The sequence below is a fragment of the Zonotrichia leucophrys genome, chromosome 20 (genome assembly GCF_028769735.1).
Source record: "Zonotrichia leucophrys gambelii isolate GWCS_2022_RI chromosome 20, RI_Zleu_2.0, whole genome shotgun sequence".
Lineage (NCBI taxonomy): Eukaryota > Metazoa > Chordata > Aves > Passeriformes > Passerellidae > Zonotrichia > Zonotrichia leucophrys.
Genome location: NC_088189.1, coordinates 8779027 through 8794610, shown reverse-complemented (window position 1 = coordinate 8794610; position 15584 = coordinate 8779027). Strand labels below are relative to the sequence as shown.

Below are 15584 nucleotides of genomic sequence, written 5' to 3'. Positions count from 1 at the left end.
CCTTTCCAGGTGTTTATCAAAAGTAGTCACTTTTGTCTCCTGGGTTTTGCACAGTTGGTTGATGCTCAGAGCCAAAGAGGAGCAGTCTGGGCTGCTGGGCTTCACCATCAGCGTGGGCAGGGGAGTGTTTGCCCCAAGGCTTTTGGGTTATTTAGTGCTTGGTTGGACTTTGACAGCTCTGGCATGCCCGTGTTCAGCTGGAAAGAAGGGCTGGGAGCATCCCTGTGCTCAGCAGCTTTGCAGATGAGGATGTGGCTGGACTAAGGCAGTGCCCCTGGTCTTTCAGCAGCGGCAGTGACAGTGGCTGAGCTGGCTGTCACTTGCAGGGGGAACCTTTTTTAAGATCTAAGCCCAGCATAAATATACTTCCTATTACTTTTGGAAAGCTGTTTTCAGGTGCCAGCAGCCCTGACACACAGCTGGTGTTAACTACTGGGGGAAGAGAAAGGGAACAGGTTTAAATATAGCTCCTGGGAAATAAACATTGGCATAACTTCCAAGATCAGTTTTACCCCTACTTTGCTGCTTGTAATTTTCCCTAAAAATGGAAAAGATAAACAGTTAACTCCAGCGTCTCCCCTCAGCCGAAGCGCTCTGCTCTGTCGCCCTGTGCCTGCCCCGGGCCCGGCGTGCGGGGGGCGGGCCGGGGCGGGGCCGGCAGGGCCGGGCCAGCGGGGCGGGCGCGGAGCGGCGACGGCGGAAGAGCGGTAGTAACGGCGGCGGCGGCGGCAGCATGGAGCGGGCACGGGGGATCTTCGAGGGACCCAAGGTGGGCTGGCGGCGGTGCCGGAGGCGCGGGGCCGGGAACGGGGCGTGCCCCGGCACCGAGGTGCTGCGGACGGGAGCGGCGAACGCGGCGCGCCCGGGGCTGAGGTGCCGTGCCCGGTTCGGGGGTGCCATGCCCGGTGCGGAGCTGCCGTGCCCGGGGCTGAGGGGCCGTGCCCGTGTTCGGGGGTGCAGTGCCCGGTTCGGAGGTGCTTTGCCCAGTGCAGAGCTGCCGTGCCCGGGCCTGAGGGGCCGTGCCCGTGTTCGGGGGTGCAGTGCCCGGTTCGGGGGTGCCATGCCCGGTGCTGAGGTATCGTGCTCGGTGCCGAGGTGGCCGCTCCTGCTCCCCGCAGCCCGGGGCTGCCCCGGCCGGAGCTGCGGCCCGGCCGTGCCCTCGCTTGGGATGCGCCCCGGGACAGCGCTCGGTGCCCCCGCTGTCACCCCGCGGTCCCGGCCGGGCCCTGCTCTGGCGCGGCCCAGTGCTGGTGCAGCCTGTGGTGCTGTTCAGATCCTTCACCAGGTGTTGAGATCCCAATACAATGTGTGTGCTCGTGCTTTCTCCACAAATAATTCAGAAGGTTTGGGGTGGAGAGCACATTCACATGGAGCTGTGTACTGAGGAACAGAGAGCTCTGGAAGAGCCACTGGGCTCCTGCATTCACCTGATTTCTGCTTGCTCAGGCCTCGTCCCCTGGAGCCACAGCTCAGAGAAAACTCTTTCATCCTTATCTGGGTACTTTCCTTGGCTTAAGGCAAGGTCGTGTCACCCGTTTGTAAGAGGAAAAGACTTGTGCTTTGTTTACCTGAAACAAACACACAGGAAGTGAGCTGCAATGTAATCTGCAGTGAGCAGCCTCCCACGGACCGGGAAAGCCGCAGGGATTGTGAGCAAGGTGGCCAGAGCAGATGAGCTGCTGGGTTTTGCCTCTGCTGATTGCATCCTTATCTGGAGGCCTGTAGGCACACTTCCATGTGCTCTTGGATGTCCTTTGGCCATCTAAAGAGCATAGGAGAGTTCAAACTCTGCTCTCAAGCACTGGTCTGGAGGAAAGCCAAAACTTTTTGGGTTAAACAGCTTTGAACAAGGGTTTCTTAGCACTTGGTTTAAGTGTCTCCAGACCCAAAAAAAATGGCTGGCAGGGGACAAAGAGCCTGTTGCTGGTATTGGACAGGCACTTGCTGCTTTACAAGCATCTCACCTGCAGAAGAGGCAGGAAAAAGTGACTTACACAGGTGAATGGGCCATGGAATCTGCTGTCTCACTGATGGGAATGTCATGTTGGGATGTTCTTGCGAGAAACACTTGAAAAGTGTTTGAGGGAGAAGACCTCAACAGGTTCAGGTTGCTTTGTTTTCAAATCCAATGTGAGGAAATTTCAAACCTGTAACTCCGTCAGAAAGGCTTGAGTGCTGTTGAATACCTCAAGGAGTGGATCTTGCATGGTTTTGAAACAAGAATTGGAGCTCAAGAGTGGAAAACACGCCAGGCATCTACATCTGGCAATGCAGACCATGTTTGTATGCTGTTATTTTATTTGCTGCTTTGTAGGACATTTAGTCCTCATAAGCAGGATTGCATAACACAAGGAGAGGTGAAAGATCAGGTTTTGCCCTTCTTAAATCTTCCTCTGTGTAGACTGAGATGGTATCTTGAGGGTAGGAGCAGTGGCAGGGGTGTGCTTTTACAATGTGCTGTCAGTGGTGGCTGTGGGTGTATCCATGACCCCTGGAGCAGCTGATTGCCACCAGCAGTTTGATCCATGCTCAGCCTGCCCCACCTGCGTTTGGCACCCAGCAATGTTTCAGTGGCAGCTTGGTGGCCATCACGAGGAGGTGGCCTGAGCCCCAGCACTGTCCCTGCCCTGCCTTTTGCAGCAGGAGTGGGAGCCCTGGCAGTGAGGCAGGTGCTGCGCCTGCAGGGCAGGTGTGCAGGGTGTGTGTGGGGATGGAGTGAGCTCCTGGGCATCCGTGCAGCCCCAGAGATGGGCACTGCCAGCCCTGTGCCAGGAGCTCACCTCACCTGCTCCTGGGCACTGGCAGGTGCTGCTTACTCAGTTTTCTCCCAGCTCCTGGTAGTTATTGTTTGATACCTGCCCTGACACCAGAGGGTTTGTGGGCTGTAATTAGTAACCCTGGGGAGGTCAGTTATCCATGCAAATATCCAGTCCTCTTCTGAGTCCTACTCCTTTCTTACCCTTGGCACCTGCAGCTCTCATCTATGCAGGAAAATGCATGGGTGTTATAACTAAATGTCCATGATGTTATAACTTAAAAGAACCTTGTGTATTAAGTTTCTAATCTACAGTTTTGTGTAAAAATACAGTAAAATCAAATATGTATTTTGTAGGCTATTCTGTTACCTAAAAGAAGAAAGATGGCTATCTAGCTGAAACATTTTACAGCTAATATTTTCCTTCCCAGTTCGACTTCCAAATCACATTTGTCATGTTCCTCCAAAAGCCCCAGCTGGCTAATGGGAAAAGCTTGCTTTTGCTTTTCTGACTCTCCTTCTCCAAAATACAGTGTTTCAGCAATAATGGGGAAATAGGGCTTCAGAGTGAAAAGACTTGAGTTACTGTACTATTTTTAATGGGTAAAAATTTAAGTGTTTTATTTTGAAACCTTGTTATCTCTGTGGGGCAATTTGTTATCATTATTTTTTTACAGCACCTTTGTGAGCCCTTGTGTAGGATTAGAGAGCCTCTAAACCCTGATAATGCCATGTAATTAACAACCCATCAGGAGCTGACTCTTGGAACTGAGGTCAAAGTTTTCATGTAATGACTCTTAGCAAATTAATTAGGTTTTGGCTTCCTGTGATTTCAGGTAGGAAGTGTGCTGGAAAGTTAAGGTGTATGGAGTTTGCTTTTTTCACTCCTCCTGATCACTAAATAAGGATAGGGCAGTTCCTCAAAATTATTGGAAACATTATAAATTTCTAAAGATTCATTAAATGTGTAAGCTGCAGCAAAATACTTAGACAATACATAGATACTGAAAAATAAATTTCATAATGATTATATTTAAAAAATGTTGATGTGTCATGACTTTGTATCTGTATTGGCTACATTTATACCCATGTGGGCACCAATTACTTCTGTCTGAATTATTGTTGCAGCTCAAGAGTGCCTGACCCATTTCTCCCATTGCAGGTAGAGCTTCACGTGCACCTGGATGGAGCCATCAGACCAGAGACCATCCTGTACTTTGGCAAGTGAGTTGTGGGGGGACATCAGCTCTGGGAGCTGCAGTGCAAAGGCATCCTCCCTTCTGCTGCTGCTGTCTGTGACAGAGGAGCTCCTGAGGCAGCAAACCTGGCTGCTGCTGCTTCTGGCTCTGCCCATACCTGCACAGTGTGAGGGCACTGAGCACACCCCAACACACAGGGGGGCTTCCCAGGCAGCAGGAATGGGACTGAGGTGGGTTTGGGAGCTGGGCAAGCTCAGAGGAGCACCATGAGAGAAATCCAGAAGATGTCTCATAAAGAGCTGCCTGCCTTTGAAGTGTGCCCAGGACACAGCAGAGGTGATGCAGTCTCATTTCTTTCTCCACACTCCTCCTCACAAAGCCAAGTGGAATGGCAGCAGGCTGGGAGTGTTGTGTTGGTGGTGGTGCTGCTGCTACATGGTTTGGGAGGAAAAGCCAGCTTGGGTGGCCTTGCCTGCCCTGCTGCCATGGGCATTTGAATGCCAGGCTGTGTGCCTGGTGTCAGCAGGCAGGGAGCCTCACTGGTGTGGGGCTGGCCCAGGGAAGCACCTGGCAGGGGTTCAGAGAGAGGATGTTTCCCTGACAGAGCCCACGTGCATCTTCCTTCAGTGTGGGTTGTGTGGGAAGCACGGGGTGAATGATTAACCTGTGCCAGGGCCTGGCTCCACATTTGTAAGCAAAACAAACAAGATTTCCTCCAGCTGTCACTGATACCTCAGAACAAGAAGGTGGCAATGGTAAGGATTTCAGTAAATGGCTCTTAGGCACAACTCTGGTATTTTGGGGAGGAAGTCAGTTCTGGTATTTTGGGGAGGAGGATGGGGAGGGTGTCTAGCATCCTGTGAGCCCAGCAGATTCCAAGGCAGTGCAGTCCTAGGGAGGACTATTCTTTCTGGAGGGTCTGGCCATACCTTTTGCTGCACAGTCAGAGAAAGGAGGGTGGGTCAGGGCTGTCCATCCCATTTTCTTGCTGGATGCTGGCATGGGGAACTCAGGGTTCCTGCTGCTGGGCTGCAGGGCTGGAACTCAGCTCCTAGAGAACAGGAGAGCTGGTGCTGACTCCCTGGGGCTGTGCTGGGTCCCTCTGCCTGCAAACAGAAAATGCCAGTGTAGTCCCCTAGGGGAATTGCAGGAGCCCTGACACCCAGGAGGCACTGGCTGTCTGGGGATCCTGTGCCAGGATCCTTTCTCAGGGCAGAAACCTTCATTGCCTGAGCGTGTGCTGAGTTCCCTCTTATTTTTAAGCAGCCCTGGCACCCCCTGAGCTGCCAGCCCTGGGGTGGAGCAAGGCTGTGCTGTTCATGGGCTCTGAAACTTGCACTCACACGCAAACCACTGGGGCAGTGCAGAAGGCTGTAGGGGACTGACTGCCCTCATAACCTCACCCTGGGTAGAAAATGCTGCTTGTGGTCTATTTTTAAAGGTAAAGAGCTGGAAATAATTTTGCTAGATGGTGTTTGACCATGTAGACAGAAGCCCAAGCTGCTGGGATGCACAGGCCCCTGTGGGCAGTGCACTGCTGAACTCGGCTGTATTTAGAAACCTTGTCTCCAATTCTGTCAGGTCTGGGTCAGCCTTTGCAGCATTCCTGCTCAGCCAGGGGGCTCAGAGGTGTGACAGACCCCTCGCGGGGCCTGGGTGTCCCCAGCAGAGGTGCCCTTTCTGTGGTGGCATGGTGTGCATGGTGCTGCCCGTGGCTGGAGGGAGCTCTGGGCAGGACACTGAGGTGGCAGTGAGGACAAACACGTTCCCCTCTGGCCACTTTGCTGCAATAAGGATCCCACCTGCAAGGAGGGGCAGCAGCAGCCCAAAAGCCACACTGGCATGATGCACCAGATCTCCCCATGCAGAGGTGTGGTTCCAGTGTGGATCATCCCAAAGTACTGCCACTGGTGCCTGCAGGAAGGCACTGCCTCAGCAAGCACATGGAGCAGGGCAGGGCAGTGGCTTTGCTGTAGGAAACTTTGCTGGGGCAGGTGGAGGAAGGTGCAGGTCGGTTCCTGGAGCAGAGACTGAGGTGTCAGTGCCATGGAAAGGGCAAGGCAGGGAGGAAAACCGATGCCTTGGCAGCAGTGAGTGTTCCCTGCAACTTAATCTGTGCAGATTGCATGTGAGGGCTGAGCATGGGGCTGCTTTCCTTGCTGCCTGAGTGGGGCAGGAGCAATGTTTTCCAAGGCCAGGAGCAGGCTCCTTTGGACTGTGTCCCTGCATGGCTCATGGGGATGGCTGCTGGCAGGGCAGCACTGCAGCTGGCTCTGGTGTTTTGTCTCTATTAGCAGAGCTCTCCCATCAATCAGCTGTAATTCATTGTGGCAGGAAAGGGAATTAAAAACAAATGTCTGGTTATTATTCCAAATTTGTTTTGGCTTGTGCAGGGTACCAGAGGGTGGGGATATGGCAAAGCTTGCCCAGAGAGCTGCAGCACCCTTGGCTGGCAGCTCCCTGGATCTCAGCTGTCCCCACACCAGGAACACCTTCACCCCCTCAGAATTCCAGCTGCTCCTGGGAAAGGTGGCTCTTCCCTCTTGGAGGCATTTACGTGGGGATGAGTGTGTGTGTCCCTTCAGTGAGAGCAGCTGTTGCCCTTTGTTCCTGTGTGGGAGCTGTTCCTGTCACAGGAGATGCCACCAGGACGCTGAGCTCAGGAAGCAGCTCCCTCTCAGGAGCTGCTGGCACTAAACCCATGGGCCACAACACTTCTGCCTGTGTGATCCCAGGCCCTGGAGCATCTCCATGATTTTTTAATCCCTTGAGCCTGCATAAGTGGAAATTAACTCTTCTGAAGAATTTTGGCAATTCTGCTGCTAGGTCTAGGACGTGCCAAGAAATAATGCAGAGCCCCTTTAGATGAACTCCTCCTTAAGCTTAAAATGTGCCCTGGCTGTGTTCCTGCCGGGTCAGCCTGGGCTTGCATTTGGGTTTGTGCTTTGCCTGTGTTTTGGATTGCCTTCCTCTCTGCTGAGGTTCAGGGCTCCATCCATGAGGAGCTTTTGGAAGGACAGGGTTTGCTGGATCTTTCCTGTGAGGAAATGATGGTTAAAGCTGCCAATTTTGGATGCAGTTGGTGTGTACAATGGACTTGTTAAAAATGGGATAACCTTCCCTGTCAGTAACATGTGGCTTTGTTTCTAGGAAAAGAGGCATCCCTCTCCCTGGGAACACTGTTGAGGAGCTCATGAAGCATGTCAGCTGTGACACACCACTGACACTTGCCCTGTTTCTAGAGAAATTTAATTACTACATGCCTGCCATTGCGTAAGTACCCTGCTTTCTGCTTTTTCCCCCTCAATGCCTGTCAGGATCAACCTCAAAGGTGCCCTGTGGGCCCTGGGGGTGACAGTGGCACTGCCATCCCTGCAGGGGTGACCGTGAGGCAGTGAGGAGAATTGCCTACGAGTTTGTGGAGACCAAAGCCAAGGAAGGAGTCGCCTACGTGGAGGTTCGGTACAGCCCTCACTTCCTGGCCAACTCTGGTGTGGATCCCATCCCCTGGGGACAAGCTGAGTGAGTGATCCTGGGCAGCTGGGAGCTGCTGGGTGGGCATGGAGAAGGCATCCCCATGCCAGTCAGCCACTGTGCCTTCAAAGGCTGCTGTAACAAACCTGCTTCCTCCTGCCATGCAGTGAGAGCCAGCATACTTCCCCCTCTCTCTCCCATCAACTGGGTTTTTCACCTTGAACACCTCTGTGTGCTGCAGTGTTTTAATGTCCCTTGCTTTGGGCACTGAGTTCTGTGCTCAACTTTCAGGCTGAAGCTCTTTCCTGTGAGAGGGAAAGGAATGTGCCCATAGGGACTGCCTGACCACAGAATGGGAGTTTGATCTGGCAGAGGTGGTGGCTGGTGTTGGAGGGGGCTGCTGCTCTGATCCTTTCCTCTCATGACATCCCCTCTGTGGTTTGTGCCTCTCATTAAATCAGTGCTGGGCTCTGGGGCCCTGCAGAGTGTGCTGTGGTGGGTGCAGAGCCCTGGGCTTGCAGAGAATTGTGTGCCCCAATGAGATGCTCTGGCAAAGAGGGGATTCCTCTGCTCAGGCAGGATGGACACCCAGCTCCCCAAGGCCTTTCTAAATCTTGGTGCCATCTGTGCCTGCTGCAGTGCCACAGGGGTTACACCTGTACCTGGTAAATGTGGCTGTGGCAAGGCTGCAAAAGGGCTCTGGATGATCTCACTGGGCAAGTGGAACCTGGGGCAGCCTGTCCTGCTGTGGGGCTGCTGGGCTGGACCTGCCTGCCCCCCTGGCAAGTGTGTGGCCTCTTGCTGATGGCTTTTCTTCCCTGCAGGGGGGACCTCACTCCAGATGAAGTGGTTCAGCTCGTAAATCAGGGACTGAAGGATGGAGAGAGGGATTTCCACATCAAAGCCAGGTCTATTCTATGCTGCATGAGCCATATGCCAAGTAATGTATTGCAGCTGCCCTGCTGCTCTGCTCCCTTCCCTGAGGGGTGGGGGGATGTCCCTGGGGCTGGGGCCCTGCAGGATGTGGGGAGAGCCCCAGTCTGTGGGGCTGGTGCAGCACCAGACAGTGCTGGGGGTCTCTGGGGGTCTCTGCTCCTTCACCGTAGGGAAAAGCTCTGCTGGATGCAGGAGTGGGTACAACCAGTATCTGAACTGGTTGTGCCTTGCTAGAGGGACAAAAGGGGCTCCTCTGTGCACTCCTGGGGCAGCTGTGGTCTCTGCTCCCTGCCCAAAGGCCAGGAGCACCCAAGGGTGTGTGCAGCCTGCACTGCCCTGCAGGAGGGATTGCTGCTGCAACCAGCAGAGGTGGCATTCTCATACCTGTGTCCCAGCTGATACCCAGAACCAATGGTGTGCTTGATAAGAGTCTTTAGCAGTGCATTCAGGATGTGCTGCACTCTGAGGAGCCACCCTGTAATTAATGAACTGATGAGAGAAAGGCAGAGATACCAGCCAGAACTGACTCATATTAAACTTGTTAATAAAATAATTACTCTAACCCAGCAAATTGGAAAATGGTGGAAAAAACTAGATGATGAAGTTGCACACATCATCCTGGTGTGTTCATATGACTTGGGGATTTTGTGTACACAGCAGGTGCCTGTTAATTATTAACTCAACTGTTTCTCTCTGTTTCTTGGCCTTTCTGCTAGGGTTAAGTGCTATGTGAGCTGGTAGATGCAGTTTCTCTCTCAGAGGTTATCTATCCTGATCAGAGAGCTCTCAAGCAGTTGTTGGCCACTTGTTAGTGTCTTTGTCCCTGCTGGTAAATAGATAAAACTACAGCTCCTTCCTATCAGGAGTAGAATCCTTGGGAGAGTCAAGGATGCACCAGGGCAGGGATGGCTGCAGCACAGGGCCCCCCAGAGACCCCTCCCTGCCCAATCTCCTCCCTGACACAGCTCATCAGGTGGGGCAGTTCCTGCCTTTACCCTCACCCTGCCCAGCCAGGGAGGGGATGAGAGCTCAGGAGTTGGGGGATTTCTCCAACACATCATGTTACAGCCCCTGGGCAGTGCAGTTCATCTTACCTCCAGCAACTGCAGCAGTCACCACTGCTTGGAAGATTTTAAATTATTTTTTCCCCTGCTTGAAGTGAGCAGAAAAACATGATGAGAGCAGTTTAATAGCTGGTGAATGCATTTAATTTCCCTTTCACTGAGAACAGACTGATCAGCTGACAGCTTTTATCTGCCTGAAGATCACAGAGATGACAGAGCTTCCTAGGAATTTGCTAGCTTTCTTTTTCAGCATCAGATTTTGGGAAAGACTAAAGGAAATAAGGAAATAGCTGTAGCTTTCTAGTTGTAGGACCAGCATTTGTTTAGAAAGATGCTGCAAGTGTGACCCTAATGAATGCTTCCTCCTGAATGCTGCTGCTGCCTCTCCCAGGCTGGTCTCCAGAGGTGGTGGAGCTCTGCAAGAAGTACCAGAATGACTCTGTGGTGGGTGTTGACCTGGCTGGAGATGGGACCCTGAAGGTGGAGGATTATGCTGAGCATAAGAAGGCTTATGAGGTGTGTGGAATAATTTTTAAAAAAGAAATTATAAGAAAAATATATATTGAGAGGATGTGTGTGAATGGTTGCTTTTCAAACTGCAAAACAGCTGGGACAGCTTAAAAATTCGTTGCAGCTATTAAAAACATTCATTTAAATAGAAAAAGCATTTGTTTATATTTCCTAAGTGATTAATGGCAGGCATCATTGCTAAAACATGGCCTCAGAGCTGGGGCTTGGCACTGTGAGTGTGACATGAGTTCCATGGAGCCCAAATCAACCCCCACTCCTCTGCTGTTGGCTCCTGGGGCTTGGTGAAACCACAGCCAGGGGTGGAAGAGACTGGCCTTTCCAGTCTGGCAGAAATCACTGAGGAGCAGAGCAGAAACTGCACATTTGCAGGGCTTTTATCTGATCATCTCAAGTGCAAACACTGGAATGGCTTCAGGAGCCTGATCCCAGGCTCTCCCCAAACCTCAGCCTTTGCAGTGGCTCCAAGGGAAGGGAAAGCCTCTCTGCCAAAAATGTAGAAGTTCCATAGCATGGAACTGCTGCACGTTTCATGCAGAAAGGCTGGTGGGTGGAGAAGAGGAGCTCAGAGCTTGCTGCTGTCTGGAAAGGAGGCAGTGGTGAACTCAGCCAGGGTTAAAAGGCCGTGAAGAGCCTGGCTGGGCTCCAGTGGAAGATAACCAGGGTTTTTAAGTGTCTCTGTGTGTGACATTACTGAGCTCTTGCAGCCCTTGGAGTGCAAGGCTCGTGATCTGTGGGCTCTTGGCACAGGAGCCTTGCAGTGAGAGCAGTGCCAGCCCAGAGCTGGCTGTCCTTGCTGCAGGGGATGGCACAGGAGGATGTTGTCCCTTGTTTTGCAGGAGGCTGAGAGGTGTGGGATCCATCGCACCGTCCATGCTGGGGAGGTCGGACCGGCTGCCATGGTCAAGGAGGTATGAGGGGCTCCTGCCTCAGGGCACAGAGGGACAGGGTGAGATGTGCCCTACCCAGGACACAGAGGCATCCAAGTTGTCCCCAAATCCACAGCAAAATGAACCCTGAGAACATGGGCACAGATCTGACATGATGGCTGGAAAGGGACATGCCAGGGGCCAGCTCGGGGCTGTGGCTGTACCTGCAGTGGGATGGGGGCTCTGGGCAGGCAGGGCTCAGCTGTGCCTGAGGCTCTGAGTGCTTCTCCTGTGCTCTCTAGGCAGTTTATGTCCTGAAGACCGAGCGTGTTGGCCATGGGTACCATGTCCTGGAGGACCATGAGCTCTACAAGCAGCTGCTGAAAACAAAGATGCATTTTGAGGTAAGGATGTGCCACGGGACTGTGACAGCCAGGGAGGTGCTGAGTGGAAAACAAGCACTCACCCAGGCTGTGCTACAGCCAGGGACAGGACCTGACACCCAGGTGCTGAGCATGTGCACAGTGATGTTGTGTTTATGCCCAAAGCTGCACAGGAAAAATGTTGGGGACAAACCTGTGTGTCTGCTGGGAGCACTGGTGTGCACAGCAGCTGGTGGGAGGGATGTGGCAGAGAGAATGGATCCTTGTGTGGCCAAGGATAAATTCTGGAGGGCTTATTCACTGATTTATACACAAATCAGGCTGCTGTACCAGAGCAAGTCAGGTTAGAGGGTGGGAATGCCTGGGAGTTACAGTGCATGTAAGGATTTCTTTTGCTTTTCCCCAGAATGGGGATATCCACTAATAGAGGGAATGTGTACTTAATGCAGGTGGTTTTGTAGCTGTGAGTGGCCCAGGGCTGGTGACTGACTGGCCATGGGGAACATCCCACAGCCCTGTCACAGTGCTGTGGCTCCGTGCATCCCTGTCCTGGGACACGCAGTGGTCTGTCAGAGCAGTGCTGAGGGGCAGCTGTGAACAGAGCTCTGGCCTGGTATTACCAGTGCTGAGCTATCTGTGTCCACAGCTGGGGTTCAGATCCATGTGGTTGATTCTGCTTTTCCTGCTCAACTCCCACAAACAGGTCTGTCCTTTGTCCAGTTATCTCACTGGGGCATGTCCTCCGGACTTCACCAAACACCCCGTAATACAGTAAGACTTCTCAATTATGTGACATATCAAATAACCAGGATTTGGGTTGATTACAGCTGTTTTATTGATTTACAAAGCTAAGGCACAGTGTCCTAATTATGTAGGACTATGTGGCACATCCATGTACCATGGCACATGGTGAGAGAGCCTGGTGCAGCTGGAGGGGTGTGGGGGTCCCTTGGGGAGGCTCCCCTGTCCCTCCTGCCCTGCTCTGAGCTGTGGGGCACGAGAAGCTACAGCCCAGCCACTCCTGGCAGGTCAGTGCAGAGCCAAGGGGACAAGCTGAGCCTTGTGCTTTTCTCCAGCAGTCCCAAAGTCTTTGCTTTTGCTGCATTTCACCCTGAGAACTGCACAGTGTCACAGCCAGTGTTCTGCCCACCAGTTCAACCTGATTTCCTTGCAGATTTAAGAAGGATCGTGCCAACTATTCTCTAAACACAGATGACCCCCTCATCTTCAACTCCACCCTTGACAAGGACTATGGCATTGTGAAGGAATACATGGGATTCACTGATGAGGAGCTCAAGAGAGTTGTAAGTCAGCCTTGGCTGGGTGCTCTGCTGGTGTCTCAGTGCAGCCCAGAACAACCTGCTGGTTTTATTTATAAGCTGAAGAGTTTTAAATGGGAAGCAGAAAATTCCGCTCTGGCCTTGTAAGCAGGAAAGTAGGACCAGGCTCAAAGGACATCTCCCAAAAATTCCAGAGTATTTAAAGGCGTTTGCTTTGTGCTGGTCTCATTTCTCCTGGGACTGCTGCTAGTGATGGGCCAGAGCAGTTGGCATCCAATAAGGCCATGGCAATGAATCTGAGAGTGGAAACTTTACACCCTCCCTTGCCTGTTGCTGCTCAGAGCCAGGTGCTGGGATGTGCACAGCTGTGTGTTCATGTCTGATGTGTCCTAATGTCCCTGTGTTCTCCCTCTGCCTCCTCAGAACATCAATGCAGCCCAGTCCAGCTTCTTACCCGAGAAGGAAAAGCAGGAGCTGCTCAACAAGCTGTATGAAGCCTATGGGATGGTGCCCAATGCATCCTGAGCTGTCCCTGGAGCCAGCCTGGAGTGGGGCCTCTCTGCACAAGAGCCTGGCTCTCCTCTGTGCCAGTGGGAGCACTGGCAGGGGGTGCCCAGAGCCAGCCTCTGTTCCTGGCAGCCCTGTGCTGACCCTCACAGTGCCCATCAGAATCAGACCATCAATCACACACACCTACCTGTGGCCCACAGTGTCTCCTGAATGGATCTCCAGCTTCCTGTCCTGCTGCTGTGCGAGCAGACTGGCTCTGCCTGCTGGCCTGACTCCCTTCTCCATCTGCTGGGCTTTCTGTGCTGCAAATGCAAACAGAACAACCTCCCTTATGGGATTTTCCCTTCCTCTTTCCCTGTTTTACCTGTCCTGTGCCACTGACCTGCCTGGCCCTTGCCTCAGTGCTGAAATATCCACTTTGAGCTCTGGCTGTGGCCTGGGTTAATTCACCTTTCCAGGGCAGAGGTGTGCTAGTGCTGGCAGCCCTTTCAGACACAGAGCCTTTATTCTTGTCCCTGTGGGTGGGAGGGCCTGGTCTCAGCTCTATTTACCCAGGGTTAGTCTTGTACTGACAAGACTGGAACAAGAACAAGCTGCAAGCTGCTGCCCCTGCCAGTGCACAAGTCCAAAGGGCATTTAATACAAAATACAATTTTTTTTTGGCGTCCATTCTTGCAGAGAACTCCCATGTATCAGGCCTGCCAATGTCACTGCTGCAGAGTGCACACCTTGGGCTCAGGCCCCAGCTGTGCTCACAGCTGGCCATGACCATGCTTGCACATGCAGGGGAAGTTGGGACATAATTTTACCACTTCAGGCCCAAATCTGCCTTCTGGGATCTTCCCCACTTTTTTAATCTTGGAGAACTCCTGTGAACTGCAGTTTGATCTTCCTCTTACCTTTGTTTAGGGCTTGGAAAAAACATGATTGATTGCCTGGTTTAACAATTCTGCCCTCTTTCTGATTTGACTCAATCATAAGGCACTCTAAAGGCTGAATAAGTAAATTAACGTGGACCCAATGTCACACATTGACTCAGGTCCCATCTGATTGCTTCTCTCACTCAATTATGACACTGGCTAGAAGTCAGATCTTCGGTTTGGTGTAGTATTTATACAGAGAAACTCACCAAAATTTCCTCAGTGATTTTTATGGCATTAGAATGTTTTTACTCAGTAAGCAATAGAGCTGTGCATCCAGAGAAGAAGAGACCATTGCTTTCTTACCTGAGTGTGTGGTGTGCTTTAGCATCCCAGGGCTCTGCCAAGATGCTCACTCCAAAGATTCTGTACCAAAAGTTTGCCTTTGCAAAGGGGCCATGGTCAGCATTGCCACGGACAGCCCATGGACTGGCCCAGTCCCTGCCAGCAGGGATGGTGTGCTGGGAGTGTTTCCATTCTTTCTGGGCTTCCATGCTGGTCTTCAGAGTAAAACACTCATCTCTGAAGAACGTGGTGCATATAGACACATAGATAGATAACTGAAGATGAGAGAGTGATTTTCTTACTTTTATAAAGCAAAAGATAAAGTATCACTTTTAAGGACGTGATTGTGGTAAGAAACAGGTTTTGGGTCATTTTCTCCAACAATTGTTTCTGAAGAAGAGTTGCTTGGATTCTGTATAGTTGATTTTTAATCCTGTTTATTAAAATAACAAATTTGTATTAAAAGAGAAATCCTTGTGCCTTTCTGTCCAAGGGTGACTGTTAGGAGCTGTGGCCTGTGGTGTCCAATCCCTGCTGGGGGTTCATTGATAGGCGTGATGGGGGCTTTGCTGCCTTCTCCTGCTGCCAGCTTGGAAGGGAAGCCAGAGGGAAGCCTCTCCCTTGCCCAGCAGCCCAGTTGGATTTGTGGCTCCAGGTTGTTCCAACCTCCCCTGTCCTTTTCCCTTCAGTAACACAAGGGCTGTGTGCCACTGCTGGAGCAGCAATGCCATCACATCTCACCTTTCCAGGTGTTTATCAAAAGTAGTCACTTTTGTCTCCTGGGTTTTGCACAGTTGGTTGATGCTCAGAGCCAAAGAGGGGCAGTCTGGGCTGCTGGGCTTCACCATCAGCGTGGGCAGGGGAGTGTTTGCCCCAAGGCTTTTGGGTTATTTAGTGCTTGGTTGGACTTTGACAGCTCTGGCATGCCCGTGTTCAGCTGGAAAGAAGGGCTGGGAGCATCCCTGTGCTCAGCAGCTTTGCAGGTGAGGATGGGGCTGGATTAAGGCAGTGCCCCTGGTCTTTCAGCAGCGGCAGTGACAGTGGCTGAGCTGGCTGTCACTTGCAGGGGGAACCTGATGCTTCTCACCCATCCCCTGAGAGAAGCTGGCCAACAGCTCCCTACTCCTCTGCCTAAATATAATTCTGAAACAGATATTTTCTGACCAGGGAGAGCTAAGATTAGCCCACATTTGACTGTTGGAGGTCTGTGTGGTGCTCAGTCCTTCTGCTCTGCTTTTCAGCTCTGTGTAGGTCAGCATGAGCCAAAATTACTGTTCTGTGGTAAGGAGAGCTGGAAATGGGGCTTAAAGCCACAGCTGTGCAGTCAGCCAGGTCCAGGAGCTCCCTGCTGGTTTGCCCCTGGGCACGGGAAGTGGGAGCA

General features: G+C 52.2%; 1 protein-coding gene across 2 annotated transcripts; it reads left to right on the top strand.

The window, feature by feature from the left end:
• The first annotated feature begins 698 nt into the window (after positions 1 to 698).
• LOC135456157 (adenosine deaminase-like) lies at positions 699 to 14539 on the top strand. 2 transcript variants are annotated; one of them, XM_064729860.1, is made up of 11 exons: positions 699 to 769; positions 3918 to 3979; positions 7105 to 7227; positions 7333 to 7476; positions 8253 to 8368; positions 9820 to 9944; positions 10796 to 10867; positions 11128 to 11229; positions 11912 to 11979; positions 12383 to 12512; positions 12912 to 14539. In XM_064729860.1, the coding sequence occupies exons 1-11, from the start codon at positions 734 to 736 to the stop codon at positions 13011 to 13013; spliced, it is 1080 nt and encodes a 359-aa protein (XP_064585930.1). In that variant the 5' UTR covers positions 699 to 733; the 3' UTR covers positions 13014 to 14539. The 2 variants fall into 2 exon arrangements, with proteins under 2 accessions (XP_064585930.1, XP_064585929.1); XM_064729859.1 differs by lacking the exons at positions 11912 to 11979; positions 12383 to 12512; positions 12912 to 14539 and having other exon boundaries at positions 11128 to 11616.
• Positions 14540 to 15584: the final 1045 nt, after the last annotated feature.

Coding starts and splice junctions, on each gene's coding strand:
- LOC135456157 (XM_064729859.1), top strand. CDS start 734: ATGGAGCGGGCACGGGGGATCTTCGAGGGACCCAAG. Junction 770..3,917: donor GGATCTTCGAGGGACCCAAG/GTGGGCTGGCGG, acceptor CTCCCATTGCAG/GTAGAGCTTCACGTGCACCT. Junction 7,477..8,252: donor ATCCCCTGGGGACAAGCTGA/GTGAGTGATCCT, acceptor TCTTCCCTGCAG/GGGGGACCTCACTCCAGATG.